Below are 27,230 nucleotides of genomic sequence, written 5' to 3'. Positions count from 1 at the left end.
ATGGAAGATGTTGGGTGAGGCCACCAAGGGGAGAGGGGCGTCCCTGGGCCTCAAGACGCCGCGTGAGGTGCAAGGAACCAGGCACAGCCGCCCTCAGAGGTGTACCGCGTTTATCTGGGACATCCACAGCTGCTGGGTTCGGGGTTCCCCTGGGGCAATGGCACAGTTTGCAACCAGATCCTTGGTTGTAAGGACCTTGTGGAGGAGCGAAAGGCACAAATCCGTCCCTTTAAATGGACGGCCTCGTGCGGCTGCGTGGGTGCATCTCACCTACCCGGGCGACTGAACAGAGTGGGCTGTGGCGACATCGTGGCTCTCTCTCCTCCACTCCGGGGCACAGTGACCTCAGACTGCTGGCACCTTGCCTGGCCTCTGTCGCTCAACTGCACACTGGGTATAATCCTTGCCCCTAGCGGCTGGGGCTGGTCCCGCACGCAGGGAGGAGAGGAAAGAGAACAGTTCCCCGAGTCTTTGGAAAAGCCGCAGCCCAGTGGAAGGAGATGGGACCACAAAGAGGACTCCCCACGCCGTGGAGACCAAGGGGAGGGTCCTGGCTGGCCCCAGGTCTCAGAGGCAGGAAGATGTGGGAGGAGTCTGGGGCCATTCTCTAGAGAGGCGGGGACACCTAACGACCGGGTGGGGGGGGTTCCTGTGGCCCCTTCAGCGGGCCAGGAAGCGCATCTGGTAGCTTGGGGGCACATTGCCCACGCCACTCTCCCGGGGAGTGAGGTCGATGTCCTCGGGAGGCACGGGGCTGGCGATGGAGAAGTTCTGCAGGATGGTGGTGAAGAAGAGGAACAGCTCGGTCCGCGCGATGCCTTCGCCCAGACAAATGCGCTTCCCTGTGGACACAGAGCGGCCCACATCACTCACCTGTGTCCATAGCCACAGATCTGCATGGGCTCTACCTTTAACCTGCTACTCAGGGTGAACTCCCAAACCCCCTGAAACTGGGAGCCAGCCTTTGGATGTGTGCCGCATTCACCTGCGAGACTGGAGTTTTTGTCGGCTTCCCAAATGGTTCAGCAGCCTACAGGGTGGAAGGAGCCACCTCCGGCTGGATGTGTGTGTGTGTGTGTGTACCCTAGTCAGGATTTCTCATGGTGGAGAATGGTACCTCTCTCACAGGGCTACTGTAAACTCAAAGGAAGATACCACGGGTAACAACTCTTGGCAAAGCACCCAGCTCATGTGAGGAATCCTGCAGGTGTGTCTATTTGTTTGTCCCTGTTAGTGTGGGGGGCCGGGCGGGTGTCTCTGGCACCACGTGTCTGCCTTGTCTTCAGCTCTCAGCCCAAGATCCACGGCCTTCAGGAACTCAAAAAAATACAGCCCCCAGATTGTGTGAAATTGTAAACAGGCTCGCCGCAGTGAGGAGGGTCCTGGGGGTGCGGGACACTCAAGAGGCTGTAGACTCAGGGCTGGGCGAGCGCCTGGGACTTCAAGCGCAGACACAGAGGCTCACCCCTCACTTTTGGGTCTCTCAAAGGACCAGTGCGTGTGGGTCTCCCGGCATCCCCTCCACCATCAAGTGGTTTGATGATTGTGCCCGGGGGCCGGGGAGAGCAGGTGACCGGGCGAGTGTCTGTGTCCTTTCAGCCCAGTCAGAAAGCAGCAGACAGGAGCCACCAGTGCTTAGGGCAGTCTCTGGCCTGCTTCTCCTTCCGGAACAGGTTCTATGGCCCAGATTTTGCAGGCCAGCCCGAGTGTGTCATCCCCTACCAGACGCCCCCTTCGGCCAGCAGCTGCCCACTGGGGCACTGTTTGGCATCTCTGACTTTCACGCCTTTGGGGTTCAGTCTGTCTGCCTGTGGGGGTCTGCCTCTTTGTCTATGAGCGTATTATCTTTACCTTTCTGTCTGTTTGGATGTGGATCTCATTCTCTCTCTCTCTCTCACTCTCTCTCTATTTTCATCTCTGTCTGAAGACACACTATTTCTTGTTCATTGGGTTTCTCCCTCTCTACTCCTATCACTCCCTTTTTTCTACCTCTCCCTCTTCTTCCTCCTTCCTCCTTAGCCCCTCCTCTCTGCCTGCCTCTGTGTCCCGTTCACCGCTCACTCTCAGCCATCGGCCCCATCTCTCTTTCCTCGTCTCTGTCCCTCTCTGTCCATACTCCTCTCCACCCCTGTCCCTACTCCTCTCTGCCCCCCACCCCGCCTCTCTCTGGACCTGGGATAGGACTGTGAAGGGAGGAACTGACCTCCATGCCACCTCTCACACCTTCTCTACCCGGCTGACCAGAACTGGCCATCCGCTGGGCATCGCCCAAGCACTGCCGGGCTGTGTCTAAGGCGCCTGCTGTGAGCTGTTCTTGGGTCCCCGTAGGGCAGTGAGCTCCGAGTAGGCTCTGCAGACTTTCTCTTTGAAGAAAGCCATCTCACTCGGTGTGGTGAGGGTAAAGGACTCGCCCCAGGTGCTCCTTGCCCAGAGTTTGCCTTGGGGACCTAATCTCGCCTCTCCAGCCCCCAGAGGGGTTGTTGTGCCGACAGAATTTTTTTTTTTAAAGATTCTAATTTAACCTTTACCCACTCTTTTTTTTTTTTTTTTTTTTTTTTTTTTTTTTTTTGACATGCGGAGTGGATAGTGAGAGAGAGAGACAGAGAGAAAGGTCTTCCTTTTTGCCGTTGGTTCACCCTTCAATGGCCTCTGTGGCCGGTGCATCTCGCTGGACCGAAGCCAGGAGCCAGGTGCTTCTCCTGGTCTCCCATGCGGGTGCAGGGCCCAAGCACTTGGGCCATCCTCCACTTCCTTCCCGGGCCATAGCAGAGAGCTGGCCTGGAAGAGGGGCAACCGGGATAGAATCCAGCGCCCCGACCGGGACTAGAACCTGGTGTGGTGGCGCCGCAAGGTGGAGGATTAGCCTGTTAAGCCAATGCGCCGGCCTGACAGAATAGTTTTTAAAACATGTTTAAGGAGCTGACGATGCTAACCAACCTGATTTGACTACATGCATCAGATTACCACAGGGTGTCCCCAAAGATCTACAATTCAAATAATTTTAGGGCCAGTGCTGTGGTGTGGCAGGTAAAGCCGCTGTCTCAGCACCGGCATCCCATATGGGTGTTGGTTCCGGTCCCGGCTGCTCCACTTCTGATCCAGCTCCCTGCTGATGCAACTGGGAAAGCAGTGGAGGACGGCCAAGTGCCTGGACCCCTGCACCCGTGTAGGAGACCTGGAAGAAGCTCCATGCATTGGTCTGGCACAGCCTTGGCCATTTGGGGACTGAACCAGAGGATGGAAGATCTCTCTCTCTCTCTCTCTTTTCTCTCTCCATCTCTATCTCTCTGTCTCTCCCTAATTCTCAAAAATAAATAAATAAATAAATACATCTTTAAGAATAATACTTTTATAAGGGAGGACAAGTGGTCTGGGCTCCTGCAGGCAGCTGGGATCACGCAGGGAACATAACCAGCAGCGGCTGGGCCCTGGATCTGGGGTCTGGGGTCTGGGGGCGGGGCCACAGGCGGGGCTTACCCAGGGAGAAGGGCATAAAACCTTCATTCCTCTTCAGTGCCCCGTCGGCATCCAGAAAGTGGCCAGGGTTGAAGGTGTTCGGCGTTTCAAAGTAGCGCGGGTCGTGGAGAGCCGAGCTCAGGACGGGGTACACTTCCGTGTTCTGAGGGAGGTCCGAAGGTTAGAGAGGGGGCCAGTCCCTGGCGCCATGGATGAACCCCCCCAAAAAAAACACTCTAGGGGGACCAATGAGAGGCTGCGTTTTGGAGTTAGGAAGACCGAGAACGCCCGCAGGAAGAGGTGGGCACCCGCTGGCCTCACCTTGGGGATGACATAGCCTCGGAACTGCGTGTCTTTTGTGACCGTGTGGGGCACCCCGAAGGGGATGAGGTCCCCGAGCCGCTGGATCTCGTGGATGACCGCGTCCGTGTAGGGCATTTTGGCTCGGTCATCGAGGGCCGGAGGGCGGTGGGTTCCGATCACCTGCTCGATCTCCTTCTGGACTCTCTCTGCAAGGAAAAGCGGGGCCAGGGAAGCCCAAGCAGGAGGCATCTCAGCAGAGACCCTGCTTTCCAGGGCGCCGTGGGCCACAAGACACCTGCGTCAAAGGTGAGGCCACTGGTGCCCCTCAGAGTCCCCAGCCCGGGGTAAAGGGAGGAGGGAGGAACAAGAATTCTCAGCCTGGAAATCTGATGAGTGATGTGGGTTCCCTCCCACGTGCACAGGTGCACACACAAGTTCACACGCAGGTGCACACACACACAGACACAGTGACGCACAGACTAACGCACACTCATGGTCACACGCACAGGTGCACACAGAAGTGTCTAGGTTCACAGAGATGCACACACGTGCACACACACATGCACAGGTGACACATACAAATGCACACACAGTTCACACAGGTACAACAGAGATACACACACACACATACACACACCCCACAGTTCCTCAGGAATTTCAGATTAAGAACTCCTGTCCGAACTCCTCTCTAAGGTGAGGAGAAAATGAACTAGTATTTAGTGTGTGTAGGTAATGAGGGACTATGCCAGACTTTCAGGGGTGTAACAAAGGAATAGATCAATAGATTAATCCATGGACAACAAGATAAATAATGGGAATATGTAAATTAACCTATCAGTGGACAGATCAGTTCATAGACTGATGATGAATGACGGGCCAGAGAGTGTATGGGTGTGTTCGCTTATCAATTATCTAGATGGACCGGTTCATGAACAGCCCATTGGAACATAGGCAAGGAGCCCAGTGAACCCGTGACGTGAATGGATGGATGGCTGGAATATGGAAGAATGAAGAATGAACACATTTGCGAGGACTGAGTATGTGAAGGAAGGAATGGGTGGGGGCGTGATGGTGAGTACTCCGGGGTGACACAACGGGGGGATTATTGTCCTGGAAAATGGGGGCTGCGTGGGTGGTGAGGACTGGGAGGCAGCTGGGGAAGGGTCAGGGGAGGAAGCCCGCTGCAGACAAGGGTGAACACACGAGGGCGCTGCTGAGTCAAGTCCGCCCGCTGTCACCGCCCAGATGGTCAGCGCGCCCCTCGCTGGACACACACCTGTGTCCCTGGATGACTCCGAGGAGCGGAGCCGGGAGTGTGCAGGGGGACTGACGGGTGAGGGCCCAGTGGGTCCAGCTCGGATCCACAGGCTCTTCCCTCACCCACCCGCAGGACTGGCTTAGAGGGAGCCATCCCCGAGCCTGCCGTCTCCCCCACACAGGAGCCCGTCCACCGCCCACCTGTGACGTGTGGGTACTTGAGCATGAGCAGGAAGCCGTAGCGGAGGGTGGTGCTGGTGGTCTCGGTGCCGGCGAAGAAGAGCGAGAGCACGGTGATGATGAGGTTCTGGTGGTGGAACTCGCTGCTGGGGTCGGACTTGTCCTGTGTCCGGGGCGGGAAGGGGATGGTCAGCAAGGCTGGAGCCTAGCCCCCTGTCTCTCTCCATCTGTTTCTGGGTCTCCCTCTCTGTCTGGTCCACCGCTATTCCCTGTCCTCCACCTGTCCACTCCTGTGCTTCTCTCTCTTTTAATAAGATCTAGTTATTTGAAAGGCAGAGTTACAGTGACAGAGAGAGGTCTTCTATCTGCTTTTTCACTCCCCCAATGGCTGCAACAGCTGGGGCTGGGCCGGCTGAAGCCAGGAGCCTGGAGCTCCATCCCCACGCACTTGGGCCATCTCATTCTGCCTTCCCAGGCGCATCAGCAGGGAGCTGGATGAGAAGTGCAGCCGGGACTTGAACCGTCGCTTGTGTGGGACGCCAGCGTCATGTGCAGCAGCTCAGCCCAGTGTGCCCCAGTGCCAGCGTCTCTTCCCGCCCCTCTGCTTCTCCACCTTTCTTGCTGTTTCCCTCGTCACCCTGGCTCGGTGGGTTTCTGCCCCTGCTGTTTTGTTTTTGTCACTTGCCTCAGTCTCCGTCTCTGTCTCTCTCTGTCTCCTCTCTCTTTCTCCCACCCTCTCTCTCCCTCTCCATCTTTCTCCTCCCTTTCCCAGCCTCTTCCATCCCCTCTGCCTGTCTTCCCCTCCCCTCACGCCCCTCCCCCCTCCCGGTCCCCACTTTGTCCATGCGGAGCAGGTAGACGTCGATGAAGTCCCTGGGGTTGCTGGGGTCCAGGGTTTCGCGGTGCTTCTCTACGTTCTGGCCGATGAAAGCGTTGATCTCCTGCAGGTTTCTGTAGATCTGCCTGTGCGTGCCCGGAAAGTGCTTTAGGAAGCCCGAGAAGAGCTCGAACACCTGCAGGGAAGAAGACAGTGCGGTGGGTCACTGGGGCGGAGCCGGGAGGATAGGGCTCCTGGGCACCAGTGCCTCCTCGGGGAACCTCCCCACCCCCTCTTCACCCGCTTTGTGTCTCTGGCAGCCACTGCTCTCCTCTGCTTCTCCCTCTCAGCTCTGTGGCCCTCTGTGGCGAGCTGACCCTCCCTGTACCTCTCTGCCTCTCCTCTGTCTCTCTGAGCTCCTCCCTCTCTTCTCTTGCTCTGCGTCTATCTCCCATGTTTGCTGCTGTCCTGTGTCTCTGCCCTGGCTGTGTTTCCTCCTGCTCCTCTTCCTCCTCCTCCTCCTCGCCTGCTCCAAGTCTCCCCACTCCTCCACCCCCGGAGCAGACCCTCCTCCTCCTTCTCCTCCTCCTCCCCCTACTCCTTTCCTGCTTCACCCCCCACCCCCACCCCAACACACACTCCAGGCAGACCTGGCTGGAGAAGGAGCTGATGAGGGAGAAGGTCTGGAAGAACAGGTCCAGCAGCCGCAGGAACACGGGGTCCTTGTAGTCAAAGCGTTTTCCAAAGACAATGGAGCAGATGATGTTGGAGGTGACCGAGTGGAACAGCAAGGTGTTGTCCAGGAGGGCTCCTAGGAGGAGGCAGCAGCAGAAGGTGAGACACAGCATCACGGGCTTGGGGAACGTGCGGCTGTGTGACCGCCCCAGCACTCAGTCATGATCGGCTGGAACGGCAGTAGCTGGCAGCCTCCCGTGCACATAGCATGTCGGGTCCTCTCTTAGGCCTTCCCATGCTGTTCTGTCTCATTCTCCCCACAGCAGCGGAGGAAGGCACAGCCTGTGATCACCCCGGTTCCCAAGTGGGCAAACTGAGAGGCTGAGGAGAGCCCAGCTGCACAGCGCATGTGCAGTGAGTCCCCCCGACCCCAGGCTGGAGCACCAGTCTCAGGGCCACAAGCGTCCAATCAAACACTCTGACCACTCTCCCCTGTCTGTGGATCTCCCTTGGTCTCTTCTGCCCACGCCTAGGGCTCTGGTGTGCATATGTGAGTTGATGCCTATGCACCCGCCTGACACCCGCCCTGGCCCTGGCTGGAGGTGGCGTGGAGGGGTAGGGAGGAGTGCGTGCGGGGCTGGGTGCTGCGCCGCCTCCATCCCCCACATGCCCCCTCTCTGCTTTCTTTAATGTGAGTGTGGTGTCGCCAGGAGCAGGTTTTCCGAGGCTGCGAGTTAAGCACCAAGCCCGGGACGCCCCGTTGTCCTGGGACACCACACCTCGCATCCCTCCTGGTCCCTGTCTGCCCCTTTCTCGGGTTTCCGGTTGCCGGGCGCTGCCCGGTCCCCTTGGCTCGCGGCCTCACCCTTGGATTTCCGCAGCTCCTCCACCAGACACCGGGCCTCCTCCTGAATGCGCTCCTCCACGCTCCGCTTCCCCATGCCGAAGTCCCGCATGGTGGCCAGGGAGAATCTCCGAAGGGCCCGCCAGCGCTCCCCGTTGGCAAAGATCACTCCTGGGGGGTGGAAGGAGACTCGGTGCCTCCCCAGCCATCGCCCCCGACACGAGGCCCACCCCTCCCAGCGCCCGCTCTCACCATATCCCTGGACGATCGGATCCACCACAGCGACCTTCCCCCTGCCAGCAAAGGCCTCAGCTTGGTCCACGAGGGCCTCGCGGATGGCATCCGTCCCACACAGGATGACCACGGGTCTGGATCCCAGGTACACCGTGAACACGTCCCCGTATTTCTCTCGGAACTGCCAATACACCCCGCCCAGGGCCGGCGGCAGTCAGTTGCTGAACCTCTGACAGTGGCCTACAGAGTGGTCACAGCCGCCTCCCTGACCCCCTCCTCCCCGTTGCCCTTGCCCCGACCCCGCAGCCAGAGGCTCTGCCCCACTGGTTGGTGCCCTGAGCAGTACAGAAGGCTGCGAATTTCGAACAGCCGGTGTTCCAGGGCTCACCACAGCGATCACCTGGATGCGCTCATTCACTCATTCACTGCCAACGACAACTCGCTGGGATCTGGCCTGTTCTGTGTGCCATGTCCTGCTCTGGTCTCTGGAAAGGCCCCTCGCTCATCTCCCTGCCTCCCTTCCTGTACCCCCTACAGCGCCTGGCTGCTCGACCATGCCTGAGTGATCCCAGTCAACGAGAAGCTCCCAGCCCGCGTCATGCCCTCTAGGCTCCGCGGGGCTGCCGTGGTTGGCCCCATCTCTGACTGCTTCTCCCCCAGCTCCCCTTTGGTTCCCGCCGGCTTCAATAAATCCATGCCCAAGTTGAGTGGCTTCAACTAGGGGACTTTGGGACAAAAGCGACCTCTTCTTGCTGGGTCCCGGCCGCCCCTCTCACCGGCTGCGACCTGGGCCAGGCGCCTCCTGCATCTCACCACCGGTCACGGCCCATGTGGTCCTGCTGTGGCCCAGTCCTGAGCCTGGCTGACTTCTCGGGAACAGACTGATTTCTTACAGCTCTCGGAGTCCAGAGCCCACGGCCCCACATCCCGAGAGGGCCCTCCTGCTGAGGCAGCCCGCAGCCGTGGGATGAGGGCGCGAGCACACACACAGGTGCGAGAGGAGCCCACCAAACCCACAGCAGTAAAGGCCAGGGTCCGTCTGTGGGGCAGGGGCCCTCGTGACCTGTGCACCGCTTCACAGGCCCCCCTAGGGCCGGCAGAGGGTGGCTGCTCCCACTCCCAAAGGGAGGGGCCCCAGTGAGTCCAGACCCACCCGGGAGAACCACAGGCCTGTAGCTAGAGAGCACCTCCCTGACTCCAGGGCCCCTCCCTGGGCACACAGGAGCAGGGGGTAGGACCTCGAGCCCCACACACCTGCTCTGCTGCGCTCTGGCTCTCCCGGCTGTGCCCCGCTGTGCTCCCGCGGGCTGGCGTCTCACGCCTGTGGTCTCCCAGTCCAGGGGTCTCAGCAGCCCCCTCACTCCCATGGCTCCCGGAGGCATTGCCCTAGAGGGGCCCTCTTCATGGTGGCTGCACCCTCACGAGCCTCTGTGCTGGGACCCCAGGCTGTCTGGGAGTTCCCATGAGATCCCAGCCCCCATGGCTCAAGCTGCTGGTGCGCTCTGCCTGACTGCCGAACCAGCGTCGCTTGGTACCCCTAGGTCTGGGGCTTGCACTGTCTGGGCTGAGCTGACCTGGGCATACCTGGGCCATCGCTGGGGCAGTGAGAGGCTGTGGGGCCAGAATTCACGTGGCAGAGCCCTGCGGAGGCCAGCGAGGAGGTCCCGCAGGGAGCCCTCTGGAAACCTTGCCCACAGGGCCTCACGGCCTCAGCGACCCGCGAGCTGCCTTCCTTCCTGGCCCCGCCGTCCTGGGGAGAGCAGCTGGCTTCCCTCCATCTGCATTCTACTCTCAGCCAACAGCCTCTCGGCCGCTCTCTCCGTTCCCGGTCCTCAGCAGGACCCAGAGCGTCCCCAACCTCCTGCTCTGCCTCCCTCTTCATTACAGAGCCCAGTTCCTCTCACTCCCTTCCCTCGCTCTCTCTTTTTATTTTTTAAAGGAGCCAAGCAGAACCTCGAACCCTTTGCTGCTCGGATTGAAGGACCCTTATGGGCGAGAGGGACGGGAAACTGGGCCTGGGCAGATATCAGGGGCTTCTTAGGAGGTTAGATGTTCCCCAGGGTCCAGCGGGCACGTACTCTGGGAAGGAAAAGTCTATCCCCTTTAGAGAACCTCTAGGCATGCCCAGAGCAGAGCTGCCACTCCCCCTTCGAAGAGTCTCAGTACTCTCCTCAGCATTCTCTTCAGCTGGTTCCCTCAGCACTCTCCTCAGCATTCTCTTCAGCTGGTTTCCTTAGCACTCTCCTCAGCACTCTCCGGTATGCTAATTGTCCCTCCGAACCGGCCAATCCCATATGCTAATTTGTTGACTATATAACCTGTGTGAAACTGCCGCTCAGGGCTCCTCACCGCCTTAGGTGGGGGCCCGTTTGCGCAAACGTACAATAAATACCTCATGCTTTTTGCATCAACTGGTCTGGAGTCTGGATTTTTGGGCGTCCTCTCGAGCAAGTGGGCATCTCTACAACTGAGAGGTCCAACAGGATGATGCGCCCGGTTCTTGTCTCCTGAATTCCATCACCCACAAAAGTTCCGGAACACGATTCCCCCAGATCCTGGCTCCTGGATAATGTCTGGCACGGCTTCAGCTGTTGTAGCCATGTGGGGAGTGAACCAGTAGATGGAAGATCTCTGTCTCTCTCTGTGTGTGTCTCTCTCTCTGTCTAATTAGGCCTTTCAAATAAATAAATGATTTTTGGGGGCCTGACAGTGTGGCATAGCAGGTAAAGCCGCTGTAGAAACACCAGTTCAAATCCCATGTGGACACCTGTTCAAGTCCCAGCTGCCTCACTTGCAATCCAGCTCCCGGCTACTGCACTCGGGAAAGCTCAGAAGGTGGCCTAAGTGCTTGGGCCCCTGACCCATGTGGGAGACCCAGATGGGGTTCTAGAGTCCTGGCTTAGGCCTGAACTGCAACTCTGCCTTTCAAATCAATAAGATGACAAGACTCAGGAGTGTGGTTGGCCTGGCAGGGGGAGGAAGCAGAGGAACTGGAAGTTACTGGCTCATCCCATTTCCCATTGGTAATGGGTTCATAGACGCTGGCTAATTGTTACTGAGCCAGGAGAACAGGAAGCACGAATGAAAGCAGCGGCCTGGAGCCTGGCAGACACTGCTGGAGACTCAGCTGTGTTACAGTGCATCTGCTTCGTACGCTTAATATTTTAAAAAGATTCATTTATTTATTTGACAGGCAGAGTTACAGACAGTGAGAGGGAGAGACAGAGAGAAAGGTCTTCCTTCCGTTGGTTCACTCCCCAAATGGCCACAACGGCCGGAGCCGCGGAGAGATCCTACATCTGCTAGGTCACTCCCCAAATGCCCCAACACCAGGTCTGGTCCCAGCGGAAGTCAGGAGCCCACACCCATCTGGGACTCCCATGTGGGAGGCAGGGCCCCAGCACCGGCGCCATCCTCTGCTGCCCCTGGATGCATTAGCAGGAAGCTGATGGAACAGAGAAGCAGAGGACGTGGGTGCCGACGCCCCCAGGCGGCAGCGTAGCCTGCTGCAGCACAGCACCTGCCCACAGGCTTGTATTGACAAGCATGCCCTGCCAGGCTCCCTGCCTGCTCTCCCCCCCCTCCTCCCCTTGGTCCTGGCATTGGCTTGGCTGGTCTTTGCTCTCTCTTGATGGCAGACGCAACAATCTATTTGATGATTTACTGTCACCACCCTTTCTCGTTCTCTGCCAGGCACAGGCGGGCACCCAAGGAGGTGACACAATGGCAGGGGAGAGTGCAACTCTGCACCCGTGGCTCACACCCATCTGCCCCGTGCTGTCACCTGCAGCTCCAGTTCAGCAGGGTCACCTGTGACAATCTGACCACCACCACTACCTGCTGGCTCTGCGCCCCAGCTCTCCAGCGCCCCAACACCCTCCAGGAGCCTGGAAGGAGGCCCGGCTCTCTAAGGCACGTGAGCCCCAGGCACCCAAGCAGGGAGCGGCTCACCCAGGACCGACCCGTCCATCTGTGTCTCACCCGCAGGAAGGAGCGGAGCAGGCCCTTCCTGTCCATCTGCAGGAGGTTCCCCAGGACGGGCAGAGGGTGGGGTCCCGGGGGGAGGCAGCCGTGGGCCTTGGGGTGGCCCCTGAGCAGAAGCAGCAGGAGGCCCGCGAGGAAAGCCAGGAAGAGGAGCACGCTGACCTCCATGGTCCTGGCCGTCAGCTGTCTGCCTGCTGCAGCCTCCTCGCGCTGGGCCTTTTATCCTGAGCCTGGATCCCCACCCAGTTATGCAACCTCACCCAGTCCCCGCCTCTCCTCTCATCATTACCACAGTGTTTACTTGGGAGCCAGAGGACCCACACTTCCTGCCCAGGCAGCCCAGTGACAGCTCACTGCCCATCACTCTGCCCCCTCCCTTTCCTGGATGTTGGCAGGGACCTGCAGGGGGAGATGGAGGGGCTGTAGAGTGCACGTGAGCGTCTGTTTATTCTCACGGGAGGCAGTGAGCACTTGTCTGCAGCTCTGTTTGGCCCGTGGGTTTTACAGGCCTGCCGGCGTCTGTCCCGCATGCTTGCATCTCTGTGGGTGTCCATGCGTTTCCTACATGGGAAGGGGGTTCCCATGTGTGGTTTGTGTGGGTGCTGGTGTGTTGGGGCACCTCCTGGCCCCAGTCTCCTTAGGGGCTCCAGAAGCTCAGGGCAATCGCTCCTGCGTCTCGGCTCCCAGCGTCCCTTGTGTGACAGCCATAGCGGCAATAATGGCAGGAACTGAAGGGGTGTGGACAGGAGACACAGAGCTGGCAGGGTGCCCGGTCGGGTCCCAGGGTCTCTGATCACGACTACAGCTGGGTGGGTCCCTTCCTCTTCTGAGTCTGGGAGCAGCTGGGGTTTCCCTGGGCCCTCTCGCTCTCTGTCTCTGACTCAATGTCTGTTCCTGCAGTCGGGCGCTGAGCCCCAGGGGTGCAGAGGCTGCGTCCATCCGTGTCTGGCTGTTAGAGGAGAAACCAGGGACTGAGCCATGCACAGCCAGCACCTGTGCAGCTGGCTGTCAGTTCCGGAGGTGGAAGCCCACCTGTGGGTGCCGGCGCGCAGTGAGGGATTTAGGTGGTGGCTTGGTGGGGTGGGGCGAAACACGAGACGGAGGATAACGGGGCCCAACTTCCCGGAGCCCAGCCCACTCCCGGGGTAACGGATGCTCCCCTGTCATAACAACAGTAATGCGTCCATGAAGGCAGAGCTCTGGAGCCTGACTGCCTCCTGCTGGCCCCAATACATTTTATTAGAAAAAGAGAAAGGGAGAGGGAGAGATTGAGAGAACACACTCCCACTTGCTGGCTCACTCCCCACATGCCCACAAGGGCTGGACAGGACTAGGGTGGCTCCAAGAGGTGGGAAGGCTGTGCAGGTCTCCCAGGAAGGTGGCACCACGAAGCCCAGTTGCATAGGCAGGAAGCCGGAGTCAGGAGCAGGGGCCTGGAGTCCACCCCGGGCACTCAGGTGTGGGATGTGGGTGTCTTGACCACTGCCTGACCGCCCACTCCAGCCCTCCCTCTCCACACTGCCGCCATGGCCATTATTCTTCCACCTGCATGCAGGGGAGGACTTGTTCGAACCTCAGCATTGTGCCCGGAAACCCCAAAACTCCAGCCTTATCACATGTAACACACATCCATCCCATCCCAATCGTCCTCACCCCTAACTCGCATCAACACCAACTCATAGCCCAGAGTCTCACCTACGTCAGACACGGGCGCGACTCCAGACACGATTCGTCCTCGAGCAAACTCCTCCAGCTCTGGGCCTGAGAAATCAAAAGGAGCCACCCACCTCCACCGTGGAGAAGGCCCCTCCCCACCCCCCATGTCCCACGCTGGCCCTGTCTGAGGCTTCAGTCCCTGTGATCAGCCACAGTGGAACACGTCCAGGGACGAACAACTTACAGAATGTTCAGTCTGCACACCTTTCTGAGTCGTGGGATTCAATTTCATGCCACCCAGGACGTGAATCAGCCCCTTGTCCAGCGTATCCGCTGTGTGTACGTTACCCCCCAGTAGTCACTCAGTTACCAGATCAACCAGCACAGCGTCACGGGGCTTCCGTTCAAGGAACCCTTACTCTGCCTAGAATGGCCCCAAAGCTCAAGCGGTCTGGTGCTGGCAGGCCAGCTACGCCAACGAGAAGCTGCGGCGTAATGAGAAGGCCAGAGTTCCCAACCGAAGAAGACAACCCCTATACTGAGGTTGCTAAGACTCAGTGAGCACCAACCTTCTCTCCGTGAAGCCGGCAGGAAGAAACACACTCATGCTCAAAAGTCATGGCCACGGTGTGGTCAGTGCTCGGCTGAGACGACGAAGGCGTTAGTCTGTGGGCCTAAGACTTGAGCAGAGAGTGAGCTCTGACTAATGGCGCTGTGTTGGGCTGCGCAGCACTGAGCCCCCAGGAAGGCAAACGAGTGCCATCAAGCCCACGGATGGATGACTGCACAAATTCAGGAGTGGATTTTGACGAGAAAGTATGGAAATCCCTTGACAAGGTTGCGAGACAAGTTGGTGGAGAAGTGTTTTTTGTTTGTTTGTTTTTTTTTTTTTTTTTTTTTTTTGAGAGGCAGAGTGGACAGTGAGCGAGAGAAAAAGGTCTTCTTTTCCGTTGGTTCACCTCCCAATGGCCACTGTGGCTGGTCACTGCGGCCGGCGCATCACACTGATCCAAAGACAGGTGCCAGGTGCTTCCTCTGGTCTCCCATGCAGGTGTAGACCCCAAGGATTTGGGTCTTCCTCCCCTGCACTCCCGGGCCACAGCAGAGAGCTGGACTGGAAGAGGAGCAACCGGGACAGCATCTGGCGCCCTGACCAGGACTGGAACCCGGTGTGCCTGTGTCACAGGTGGAGGATTAGCCTATTGAGCCCTGGCACCGGCCAAATGGTGGAGAAGGATTTGTGAACATGCTCATGGGAGAGTAGCAGATGGCCTGTCACGCAGGTGACAGACTTGAGCCCCTGGCAGGGAGCCCAGGGATGCTGGCACCTTGGGGGTCTTCCCAGGGTCACGTCTCTGGAACGTCTCTGCTTGGGGTCAGCATTGTGGTGCAGCCAGTTAAGCTGCCAATTGCAACACCAGTGTCCAATATTGGAGTGATGATTTGAGCTTCAACCAACGCGCCACAGCGCTGGCTCGTAAACTTATCTTTTGATTGCATTTTCCATGAACTTTTTGAAGCCCCCTTGTTTTATTAGTGCCTAACTTGGAAGCTGAGCTTGACTGTGGGTGTGCCAAGGAGGGAACACCTAGAAGCACACATAGAGGGTTCAGTGCTGCCCACGGCTTCAGGCACACTCGTGAACTCTGTGCACCTGCAGACTTAGCACCCAGTGGACGCCACCAAGACTTGCAACTTATACCCTCTTGTCTGTCCTTAGTTCCCTTTCCCTCGGTTTCTTCCCTTTTCAGTGTTCAGTATCTTCTGCAATTCTGTTTTGGCTCCTAGCTCAGTAGCTGTAACTCCTAGCTTTGGCTCCAAGTGCATAATATACATCTCTAACTTATCACACTGTTTTATGATGTCATTGTGTCACTCACTGGTCACAACTCTGAGCTTTGTGTTTTTATGGCTGCTTTAGGGAACACAGAATCAATGTTCAGTGTCCCATCACCTGTGTTCCACATTCAGCTCATTCACATGGGGACAAGAACCTGGCTGTGTATCCTGACCTTTGAGCTGTCCTCACCATACGTTGAATCTACATTTGCTGTAACTTCGTGTTACACTGTTACTATGTTTTTGCTTAAATGGTTGATCATCCATTTAAGGGTTGAACTAATAGAGGAAAATCCCACGTTTACCACACCACGCCCGTCCCAGGGCTGCTCACCTCTTCTGGAGGTCTCTGTTTCCTTCTGCCTGAGGATCTCCTTTACTTTTTATAAGATTTATTTATTTATTTGAAAGGCAGAGTTACAGAGAGGCAGAGAGAGAGAGAGAGAGAGTGAAACAGAGAGAGAGAGAGAGAGAGAGAGAGAGAGAGAGAGAAAGGTCTTTCATCTGCTGGTTCACTCCCCAAATGGCCACCATGACCAGAGCTTCACCGATCAGAAGCCAGGAGCGAGGAGCCTCTTCCAGGTCTTCCACAAGGTGCAGGGGCCCAAGCACTTGGGTCACTCTCCACTGCTTTTCCAGGCCATAGCAGAGAGCTGGACCGGAAGTGGAGCAGCCGGGACTAGAACTGGCGCCCATATGGGATGCTGGCACTGCAGGTTGTGGCTTTACCTGCACCAGCCCCACACTTATCCTTTTGGATCTTGTTCAATGAGATTTGAGATGTACTCAGTCTGGGACTCATTCCCCACCGTTGAGGCAAAGACTGTCCTGTGTCCCAGGGCCCCATGAATCGCGGCCTTTTGCTGGTCCAGATCGTGGGAGCAGGTGCGTCCGTCGGCCCTATGGGAGCTGCTGACGGCGGCATCTCTAACCCTTTCAGACCACCCCTTCCCCAGCCACAGGCCGCACACTGGCTCTGATCAGCGTCCACTGCCCACTCTCGGGATCCTCTGACAGCTCCACCTTCCTGGGAGTTTCCGCCGCCCTGGAGCCCTCTCACTCCACCTTGACCCCTGCATCAGGGAGAACACGGGGCTGCCCCTGGAAACCCTCCCCCGGCCGTGCAGAGACGCTCAGGAGACCCCTGTGCGGTACCCTTCTCTCAGGGATCCCCGCCCTCCCCACCGCGCGTCCCGCTCCTCCTGTGTTCTCCACTCGGGGTGCTGTCATGGAGAGAAGGTTTGCCGGCCCTGTTCTTCACCTTGGCCGCAGGACTCCGTGTGGTTGATTCCATGCGGCGCTCTCGTGGACGGGCTGCTGTGTGCTGGTGCGGTTCCCTCTGGGAGCTAACCTGGTGCACACACCCCGGCCTCGTCTGTGTGACACCTGCGGATGCCGTCACCTCTCCACCTCTGTGAGGGCCACAGAGAGGCAGAGCGAGGGAACGAGAAGGACCGAGTGGTGAGACTCAGAGGCAGGGGTGGGGTAGCTAGAAAAGGCAGGCACAGCTGGCCCAGAGGCCCGCCTCTCCCAGAGCCTGGGTCTCTCTGACAAGCTACCCCATTCCCTCCCTGTGGCGGGTCGGTCCACAACTACCGCCATGAGGATGATGGTGTCCGCCTGTGTTGGCTTCTCCCTGCCTCTTACTTTCTGGTTCATTTTAAATGGGTGGGGACTGGCGCAGTGGTGTAGCGGGTAAAGCCACCGCCTGCAGTGCTGGCATCCCATATGTGCGCCGGTTTGAGTCCCAGCTGCTCCTCTTCTGATCCAGTCTCTGCTGTGGCCTGGGAAAGCAGCAGATGATGGCCCAAATGGGAGACCCGGAAGAAGCTCCTGGCTCCTGGCTTCGGATCGGTGCAGCTCTGACCTCTGCGGCCAACTGGGAAGTGAAGAAGCAATGGAAGACCTGCCTGTCTCTCTCTCACTCGCTCTCTGTCTGCCTCTATTTCTCTGCCTTTCAAATAAATAAATATAAAATAAAATAAAATGGTAAAGCCAGCCTCCAGCTTACCAAGCTAAAGAAACCACCTGCACCAGCCCAGCTCCTGCTCTTGGGGTGGGGAGGAGTAGCTGAGCCCACTCCAGTGACGGGGGTGGGGCAAAAGGGACGACTTATCTGAAAGTCAGAGCCTGGCCCCGACTCCGCTGGGTGTGCGGTGTACTCCCTTGACCCAGGAGGCCAAAGAGCGCCGTGCACCTTCCTGACCCGGGAGAGGTGCTACCATGGACCGTGCTGACCCCACGTCAGCCTGGCTTGGTGACGTGGCCTTGAACTGGAGTCCGCATTCCAGCCCTGACACTGATAGGCGTGGGGGTGTGGTGTACACTGAGGAACTCTTGTGATCCTCACCCCAGGAGGGAGGTATTACTGTCCCCTGCAGTTCTCCGGTGGAGAGGGGGATGCCCAGAGAGGCTGTGACACTGCCCAGCGACACACAGCAGGGTAATGTTGAAGTGGGCGTCAAACCCTGGTCGTCTACTGCAGAGCTTGCTCCCTTAGCTCCTCCACCGTCTGCCTCTCAGAGAGATGGGGGGAGGGACAGAGAGAGAGAGAGAGAGAGAGGTAGGGGGAGAGAGCTCCCCAGGTTACAGGAAGGTAACAGGTTTCTAATCTGTACTGTGGGTGACTCACGGTGGGGAGGGGCTGAGGACGGCTCCCAGGCCTTGGCGCCTTGCCCTTGCTCCCCACTGGGGCACCGTCCCCAGGTCTAGGGCTCCGAGAGGCCCCCCCGCCCCGCCATGTCATGCTCACAAGTTAAGGAAGCGCTAATTTTTATGGCCAGACTCGCGTTCCAGCCCCAGCGAGCGAGCCTGCTGGGCTGTGGGCCCCGCGGGACCTCATTGGGGAAGGAGCCGAGGCCCCACATATGGCGCACGCCATAAGATCTCCACGGCCGGGCGATCACCACGGCCCCACACAGACCCAGAAAGACAGACGCGTGGCGGGACCACAAGCAAACCAAACAGTGACGGCCACAGACAGCGACACTCGTTCCACGGACACTGATCTACAGCAGCGGCCGCTCCGGGCAGTGAGGACGCAAGGACTTTGGACTTCCTGCAGCCGGCGCTCGGGTGGGGGACTGGATGTGCACAGACAGAGGTGCAGGCAGTGCGCACAGGGGGCGGGCAGCACCCACACGGCCCGGCGCGGCCTCCCCGGGGGTCTGCTGCCACCATCTGTCTCCACCTGGCTGCACCTGCGCACTCTGGGCGCCAGGCGCGGGGACCATCGCCCCCAGAGTGGGGCAAGAGGTTCCTCAGGGGACGCGGCACAAAGACAGCAGCTGCGGTCCCTGGGGCTGTGAGGGGGGAGTGCAGGGGGGAGGCGGTGAGAGCTGGGGGTGGGAAGGGGGCACAGCAGCCCCGAGCCTGCAGGACAGCACGGTGGGCACAGGGAGAAGGTAGAAAGTACAGGAGGGGGTGCAGAGGGAGCAGGGGAGGGGCTTAGGTTGCAATGGGTGTGGCCACGAAGAGCCAGGGAGCCAGACACTGGGTCAGCAGCTGAGGGACCAAAGCCTGAGCGCCACAGGCCCTCCCAGCACCCCCTCCCCACACTAGCGGGAGCCTGCACCCAGCACCTCGGCTTCCTACTTGTGCGGGCTGGGCCAGGATCGCGGTGCCCAGGCCTTGTGGACCTCTCCCCTTCTTCCTCCTTCTCCTATTCTCGGGGCCTCACCCTCTGGAGCTGGTCACCGGCCACCCATGCAGGCCATACCCCCAGCAGCCCGCATGGCTGGGCTGGAGGACATGGGGCCAGAGGAAGCGTCCTTTCTCCAGGCTGTGCCCAGGGCGAGCCAGGAAGAGTGGATGCTGCCCCCTCCCTCCGGGCATCAGCAGCGACGGCCAGGATCAGGGGCGCAACAGAGATTTTCCAACCAGGAACCTGCAGAAACCCAGAGGCAGGGAGACAGCTGGGAGGAGAGACAGACACGGAGTAGGAAAGAGAAGGCAGAGAGGCAGAGAAGCCGAGAATCAGAGAGAGGTGGACACAGGAAGAGGCACCAACAGGATGGATGCAGAGGGCGGCAGAGGGGAGAGAATAAGACAGGGAAGAGAACCAGCAACACAGAAAGAGATACACTCTGGGCTGGCGCAGAGGCTTTGTGGGCTAAGACTCCACCTGCAGCGCCAGCATTCCATATGAGCGCTGGTTCGAGTCCTGGCTGCTCCACTTCCAATCCAGCTCTCTGCTATGGCCTGGGAAAGCAGTAGAAGATGGCCCAAGTCCTTGGGCCCCTGCACCCACAAGGGAGCCCTGGAAGAAGCTCCTGGCTCCTGGCTCTTGGTTTCAGATCAGCCCAGCTCTGGCCGTTGCAGTCATCTGGGGAGTGAACCAAGGGATGGAAGACCTCTCTCTGTCTCTACTTCTCCTGGTCTTTCAAATAACTCTGCTTCTGCATTTCTGTAGCTTTATCTTTCAAATAAATAAATATTTCATAGATGAAGAAATAGAAGAAGAAGAAAAAGAAAAAGAAGAGGAGGAGGAGGAAGAGGAGGAGGAGGAGAAGGAGAAGAAGAAAGAAAGCATGGAGCTTTCTGGGCTTCCACGCGGTAAGAGCTACGGGAAGAAGCAGCCAGAGCAAGGTGAGGGCGCGGGCGCGTGGGATGGGCTCACTGGTCACTCCCAGCGGGGTGGGCAGACAAGACCTCGCTGAGAACAGAACACGTGAGCAGCAACTGGAAGATGAGAAAGCACTGGCACGGACGTCAGGAGACCTCGAGGCAGCGGGGACAGCAAAGCCTGCATGGCAGGAATGTGCCTGGGGTTTGGAGACGCAGCCAGGAGGCCAGTGTGGCTGGCACGGGACGCGGGAGGCAATGGAGACGGCACCTGTGGAGGATTTGAGCAGAAAGGGGGCCTGGTCTGGCGGATGCAAGGATCCCCCCTCGCTGAGCCCAGGCACAGTCTCCTCTCAGGAGGAGCTGGTGGAGGCAGGGCCCCCCGAGGTCACTTCCTCCACCCCCCGGCCACCCACACTCCAGGCAGAAGCAGGGTGCCAGGCCTGAGCCCCACCCACACTCTTGCCTCTGAGCCACGCATGGAATGTCTGGGCCAGAAGGGTCAGGTGCTGCTGCCCTCCTTTTGTGTGGCGCTCAGCCCTTGGGCCAAGTGGATAATGCAAAGGTGGCCAGCACGTGGGGTGATGCAGCACTGGGCATTTTGGGCAAGTTAGCCGACGGGCTTGCTCTCTGCTGCCCCCTGTGGACTGGCGCGTTTATAGCAAGGATCTGTGAGATTCAGTCCTGTTTCTTTGTTACTATTTTCCGGGGGCGGGGCAGGGGGAGTGAGTGTGTGTGTGTGTTTGTGTGCGCACACGCGCGCTCATCTGCAGGCTCACTTCCCAAATTCCTGCCATAACCGGGCAGGGCACTGAAGCTGGGCTCTGGAAACTCGATCCAAGTCTCCCATGCAGGCGGCAGGAACCTAACCCGTTTAGCCATCACCACCGCCTCCCAGGGTCCACATGAGGAGGGAGCCGGGGTCAGGAGCTGGAGCCATTACCCTGATGTGCGACACGGTGTCCTGACCCACATCCTAGCCGCTAGGTCGAACACTGACTCCTGGCTTAATCATTAATAATGTCTCCACTGCCTGCAACACAGAAGCAGGGTGGCCCCAGCTTTAAGCCCTGTGATTTTAGCCTGGATTTATAAACTCCACAGAGCAGCTGGTTCACCTCATACACAGACTGAATAGTCGACCTCTAGGGACTCCGTAGCTGATGCCCAGAGTGAGTGTCCCCTCTGCGCCTGCGCAGGCGACTCCCAGGGAATGGTAACAGCTCTTCCAAGAGGACCCAGCGGCCGGGGCCTGGGCCTGGCCGCACAGCACCTGCTGCTTCACGTGGGGGGGACTCTTCTCCTTGTGTGGTTTTATTTGAAAGGCAGAGACAGCCCAAGATCCACGGCCTTCAGGAATTCAAAAAATACAACCACCAGGCCGGCACCACGGCTCACTAGGCTAATCCTCCGCCTGTGGTGCCAGCACACTGGGTTCTAGTCCCAGTCAGGGTACTGGATTCTGTCCTGGTTGCTCCTCTTCCAGGCCAGCTCTCTGCTGTGGCCCGGGAAGGCAGGGGAGAATGGCCCAGGTCTTGGGCCTTGCTCCTGCATTGGAGACCAGGAGGAAGCACCTGGTTCCTGCTTCGGATCCATGCAGCACGCCGGCTGCAACTCGTGGCCGTAGCGGTAACTTGGTGGGTGAACCAATGGAAAAAAGAAGACCATTCTCTCTGTCTCTCTCTCTCTCACTGTCTAATTCTGCCTATCAAAAAAAAAAAAAAAAAAAAGATACAGCCCCCGTATTGTGTGAAATTGTGAACAGGCTTGCCGCAGTGAGGAGGGGTCCTGGGGTGCAGGACACCCAGAAGGTTGTAGATCCCAGCCTGGGCGAGCGCCTGGGACTTCGAGCGCAGACACACAGCCTCACCCCTCACTTTTGGGTCTCTCAAAGGGTCAGCGAATGTGGGTCTCCCGGCATCCCCTCCACCCTTTCAAGCAGTTGGAAGATTGGGCCCGGGTGGGGGCAGGTGACCGGTCAAGGGTCCGTGTTGTTCCGGCCCAGCCAGAGAGCAGCAGACAGGAGCCACCAGTGCTTAGGGCAGTCTCTGGCCTGCTTCTCCTTCTGGAACAGGTTCTGCGGCCCAGATTTTGCAGGCCAGCCCGAGTGTGTCATCCCCCACCAGACGGCCCCCTCGGCCAGCAGCTGCCCATTGGGGCACCGTTTGGTGTCTCTGACTCTCACACCAGTAGGAGTCTGGCTCTTTGTCTATGCCCGTCTTATCTTTACCTTTCTGTCTGTTTGGATCTGCTTCTCTCTCTCTCTCTCTCTCTCTCTCTCTCTCTCTCTCTCTTTCTCTCTCTTTCTCTCTCTTTTTCATTTTCAACCCTGTCAGAAGACACAGTATTGTTCATTTTGTTTCTCCCTCTCTACTCTTTTTTTTTTTTTTTGACAGGCAGAGTTAGACAGTGAGAGAGAGAGAGACAGAGAGAGAGAGAGAGAGAAAGGTTTTCCTTCCACTGGTTCACTCCCCAAATGGCCGCCACGGCCAGCGCTGCGCTGATCTGAAGCCAGGCGTCAGGTGCTTCCTCCCGGTCTCCGATGCGGGTGCAGGGTCCAAGCACTTGGGCCATCCTTCACTGCACTCCCGGGCCACAGCAGAGAGCTGGACTGGAAGAGTAGCAACCGGTACAGAATCCAGCGTCCCAACCGGGACTAGAACTCAGGTTACTGGCGCCACAGGAGGAGGATTAGCCTAGTGAGCCGTGGCGCCGGCCATCCCTCTCTACTCTTATCACTCCCTTTTTTCTACCTCTCCCTCTTCTTCCTCCTTCCTCCTTAGCACGCCCCTCCGCCCCACCTGTCTCTGTGTCCTGTGTACCGCTCACTCTCAGCCATCAGCCCCATCTATCTTTCCTTGTCTCTGTCCATCTCTGTCCATACTCCTCTCCACCCCTGTCCTACTCCTCTTTGCCATCACCCCGACGTAGCGGAGGGTGGTGCTGGTGGTCTCGGTGCCGGCGAAGAAGAGCGAGAGCACGGTGAGGATGAGGTTCTGGTGGTGGAACTCGATGCTGGGGTCGGACTTGTCCTGCATCCCGGGGTGGGGAGGGGACGGTCAGCAAGGCTGGAGCCCAGCCCGCCTGTCTCTCTCCATCTGTTTCTGGGTCTCCCTCTCTGTCTGGTCCACCGCTATTCCCTGTCCTCCACCTGTCCACTCCTGTGCTTCTCTTCTTTTAGTAAGATCTAGTTATTTGAAAGGCAGAGTTACAGAGACAGAGAGAGATCTTCCATACGCTGGTTCACTCCCCCAATGGCTGCAACAGCTGGGGCTGGGCCGGCTGAAGCCAGGAGCCTGGAGCTCCATCCCCAAGCACTTGGGCCATCTCATTCTGCCTTCCCAGGCGCATCAGCAGGGAGCTGGATGAGAAGTGCAGCCGGGACTTGAACCGTCGCTCGTGTGGGACGCCAGCGTCATGTGCAGCAGCTCAGCCCAGTGTGCCCCAGTGCCAGCCTCTCTTCCCGCCCCTCTGCTTCTTCACCTTTCTTGCTGTTTCCCTGGTCACCCTGGCTCGGTGGGTTTCTGCCCCTGCTGTTTTGTTTTTGCCACTTGCCTCAGTCTCCGTCTCTGTCTCTCTCTTTCTCCCTCCCTCTCTCTCCCTCTCCATCTTTCTCCTCCCTTTCCCAGCCTCTTCCTTCCCCTCTGCCTGTCTTCCCCTCCCCTCACGCCCCTCCCCCCTCCCGGGCCCCACTTTGTCCATGCGGAGCAGGTAGACATCGATGAAGTCCCTGGGGTTGCTGGGGTCCAGGGTTTCGCGGTGCTTCTCTACGCTCTGGCCGATGAAAGCGTTGATCTCCTGCAGGTTTCTGTAGATCTGCCTGTGCGTGCCGGGAAAGTGCTTTAGGAAGCCCGAGAAGAGCTCGAACACCTGCAGGGAAGAAGACAGTGCGGTGGGGTCACTGGGGCGGAGCCAGGAGGATAGGGCTCCTGGGCACCAGTGCCTCCTCGGGGAACCTCCCCACCCCCTCTTCACCTGCTTTGTGTCTCTGGCAGCCACTGCTCTCCTCTGATCCTTCCTCTCAGCTCTGTGGCCCTCTGTGGCGAGCTGCCCCTCCCCGGCCCTCTCTGCCTCTCCTCTCTATCTGTGCTTCTCGCTGCGTCTTCCTCCCATGTTTGCTGCTGTCCTGTGTCTCTGCCTTGGCTGTATTTCCTCCTGCTCCTCCTCCTCTGGCTCCTCCATTTCGCCTGCTCCAAGTCCCCCCACACCCAGAGCAGATCTTCCTCTACCTCAATTCCTCCTCCTCTTGCCTGCTCCACTTCACCCCACCCCACCCAGGCAGACCTGGCTGGAGAAGGAGCTGATGAGGGAGAAGGACTGGAAGAACAGCTCCAGCAGCCGCAGGAACACGGGGTCCTTGTAGTCAAAGCGTTTTCCAAAGACAATGGAGCAGATGATGTTGGAGGTGACCGAGTGGAAGAGGAAGGTGTTGTCCAGGAGGGCTCCTAGGAGGAGGCAGCAGCAGAAGGTGAGACACAGCATCACGGGCTTGGGGAACGTGCGGCTGTGTGACCGCCCCAGCACTCAGTCATGATCGGCTGGAACGGCAGTAGCTGGCAGCCTCCCGTGCACATAGCATGTCGGGTCCTCTCTTAGGCCTTCCCCTGCTGTTCTGTCTCATTCTCCCCACAGCAGCGGAGGAAGGCACAGCCTGTGATCACCCCGGTTCCCAAGTGGGCAAACTGAGAGGCTGAGGAGACCCCAGCTGCACAGCGCATGTGCAGTGAGTCCCCCCGACCCCCAGGCTGGAGCACCAGTCCCAGGGGGCAGGCATCCAATCAAACACTCTGACCACTCTCCCCTGTCTGTGGATCTCCCTTGGTCTCTTCTGCCCACGCCTAGGGCTCTGGTCTGCATATGTGAGTTGATGCCTATGCACCAGCCTGACACCCACCTTGTCCTTGGCTGGAGGTGGCATGGAGGGGTAGGGAGGAGTGCGTGGGGGGCTGGGTGCTGGGCCGCCTCCATCCCCCACAGAGGGACCTGGGGTCCATGCCAAGCCCCAGCTCCTGACTGTGCAGCTCCTACCAGTGCAGACCCCGGAAGGCAGCAGTGATGGGGTCCTGCCCAGCTTGAGACCCCAGTTCCTGGCTTCCACTTTGCCTCATCCTGGCCATTGCAGGCATTTGGCTCTGTGCCTCTTTCTCTCTCTCTCCTTTTCTCTTTCTCTCTTTCTCTCTCCATCCTTCTCAGCCTCTCAGCAACTCTTGAGAAACTCGGGTAAGAAAGAGGGCAAAGACCACACCCACGAGATGGAGGCGCTAACACTGTCACTTCCAAGTCCCCTTATGGAGACTCCAGAAATCCCGACGAGAGTTCCTCTAGCGCCCTCTCTGGCAGCCGAGCGCACAGCACCCGACCTGGTCCTTGGCTCTCAGCCAGCTTCACCAGGGAGGGGAACAGGGCTCGCAGTTTGCAGAACACCTGGCGCTTTCCCTGCCCCCTCTCTGCTTTCTTTAATGTGAGTGTGGTGTCGCCAGGAGCTGGTTTTCCGAGGTTGCGAGTTAAGCACCAAGCCCGGGACGCCCAGTTGTCCTTGGACACCACACCTCGCATCCCTCCCGGTCCCTGTCTGCCCCTCTCTCTCGGGTTTCCGGTTGCCGGGCGCTGCCCGGTCCCCTTGGCTCGCGGCCTCACCCTTGGATTTCCGCAGCTCCTCCACCAGACACCGGGCCTCCTCCTGAATGCGCTCCTCCACACTCCGCTTCCCCATGCCGAAGTCCCGCATGGTGGCCAGGGAGAATCTCCGAAGTGCCCGCCAGCGCTCCCCGTTGGAAAAGATCACTCCTGGGGCGGGTGGTGGAAGGAGACTGGGTGCCTCCCCAGCCCTCGCCCCCACCCCAGGCCCACCTTCCCTCAGCTCCACCCCACAGCGCTTGCTCTCACCGTAATCCTGGACGATCGGATCCACCACAGCGACCTTCCCCCTGCCAGCAAAGGCCTCAGCTTGGTCCACGAGGGCCTCGCGGATGGCATCCGTCCCACACAGGACGACCACGGGTCTGGATCCCAGGTACACCGTGAACACGTCCCCGTATTTCTCTCGGAACTGCCAATACACCCCGCCCAGGGCCGGCGGCAGTCAGTTGCTGAACCTGAGACAGTCGCCTACAGAGTGGTCACAGCCGCCTCCCTGACCCCCTCCTCCCCGTTGCCCTTGCCCCGACCCCGCAGCCAGAGGCTCTGCCCCACTGGTTGGTGCCCTGAGCAGTACAGAAGGCTGCGAATTTCGAACAGCCGGTGTTCCAGGGCTCACCACAGCGATCACCTGGATGCGCTCATTCACTCATTCACTGCCAACGACAACTCGCTGGGATCTGGCCTGTTCTGTGTGCCATGTCCTGCTCTGGTCTCTGGAAAGGCCCCTCGCTCATCTCCCTGCCTCCCTTCCTGTACCCCCTACAGCGCCTGGCTGCTCGACCATGCCTGAGTGATCCCAGTCAACGAGAAGCTCCCAGCCCGCGTCATGCCCTCCAATGGCTCCCAGAGGCATTGCCCTAGAAGGGCCTTCTCTACTTGGCTGCACTCTTGGCTACAGCGGCCAGCACTGGGCCAGGCCACAACTAGGAGCTTCATCCAGATCTCCCACGTGGGTGCAGGTCCCCAAGCCCTTGGGCCATCAACTGATGTCTTTCTAGGCACATTAGCAGGGAGCTGGATCAGCTCTAACCAGCGTCCATATGGGATGCACACACTGCAGGCAGAGGCTTAACACACTGTGACAGTGCTGGCCTGGCCTTTTAAATCTTTATTGGTTTATTTTCATCTATCTAAAAGGCAGAGTGCCAGAGAGAGAGAGAGAGGGAGAGAGAGAGAGAGAGAGAGATCTTTAATCTGCTGTTTCATTACACAAACCAAGTCTGGTCCCAGCTTAAGTCAGGAGCCCAAACCCCATCTGGGACTCCCATGTGGGAGGCAGGTCCCAGCACCGGCGCCATCGTCTGCTGCCCCTGGATGCATTAGCAGGAAGCTGATGGAACAGAGAAGCAGAGGACGTGGGTGCCGACGCCCAGGCAGTAGCTTATCCCGTTCTGTCCACTTGGAGCTCCAGTTCAGCAGGGTCACCCGTGACAATCTCACCACGGTCCAACACGTGCTGGCTCTGCACCCCTTTCTCACAAGCGCCCCACTCCCTCTAGGAGCCTGGAAGGAGGCCCGGCTCTCTAAGGCACGTGAGCCCTAGGCACCCAAGCAGGGAGCGGCTCACCCAGGACCGACCCGTCCATCTGTGTCTCACCCGCAGGAAGGAGCGGAGCAGGCCCTTCCTGTCCATCTGCAGGAGGTTCCCCAGGACGGGCAGAGGGTGGGGTCCCGGGGGGAGGCGGCCGTGGGCCTTGGGGTGGCCCCTGAGCAGAAGCAGCAGGAGGCCCGCGAGGAAAGCCAGGAAGAGGAGCACGCTGACCTCCATGGTCCTGGCCGTCA

The 27,230-nt window shown here is 58.9% G+C and overlaps 1 protein-coding gene across 1 annotated transcript; it reads right to left on the bottom strand.

Moving 5' to 3' along the window:
* Positions 1-93: 93 nt before the first annotated feature.
* On the bottom strand, positions 94-27,230 carry LOC133747637 (cytochrome P450 2B4-like). Its single transcript, XM_062175961.1, has 16 exons — positions 27,046-27,230; positions 25,695-25,857; positions 25,446-25,595; positions 24,093-24,253; positions 23,502-23,678; positions 22,714-22,840; positions 13,450-13,511; positions 11,748-11,960; positions 7,785-7,947; positions 7,554-7,703; positions 6,664-6,824; positions 6,033-6,209; positions 5,218-5,359; positions 3,778-3,965; positions 3,478-3,619; positions 94-842 (listed from the first exon to the last, which is right to left on the bottom strand). Exons 1-16 carry the CDS (start codon positions 27,214-27,216, stop codon positions 661-663), a joined length of 2,529 nt encoding a protein of 842 aa, XP_062031945.1. The 5' UTR covers positions 27,217-27,230; the 3' UTR covers positions 94-660.

This window comes from Lepus europaeus, chromosome 19 (assembly GCF_033115175.1).
Source record: "Lepus europaeus isolate LE1 chromosome 19, mLepTim1.pri, whole genome shotgun sequence".
NCBI classification, from domain to species: domain Eukaryota; kingdom Metazoa; phylum Chordata; class Mammalia; order Lagomorpha; family Leporidae; genus Lepus; species Lepus europaeus.
Note: the sequence above shows the minus strand (reverse complement) of the source record. Positions and strands in the feature narration are given on the sequence as shown.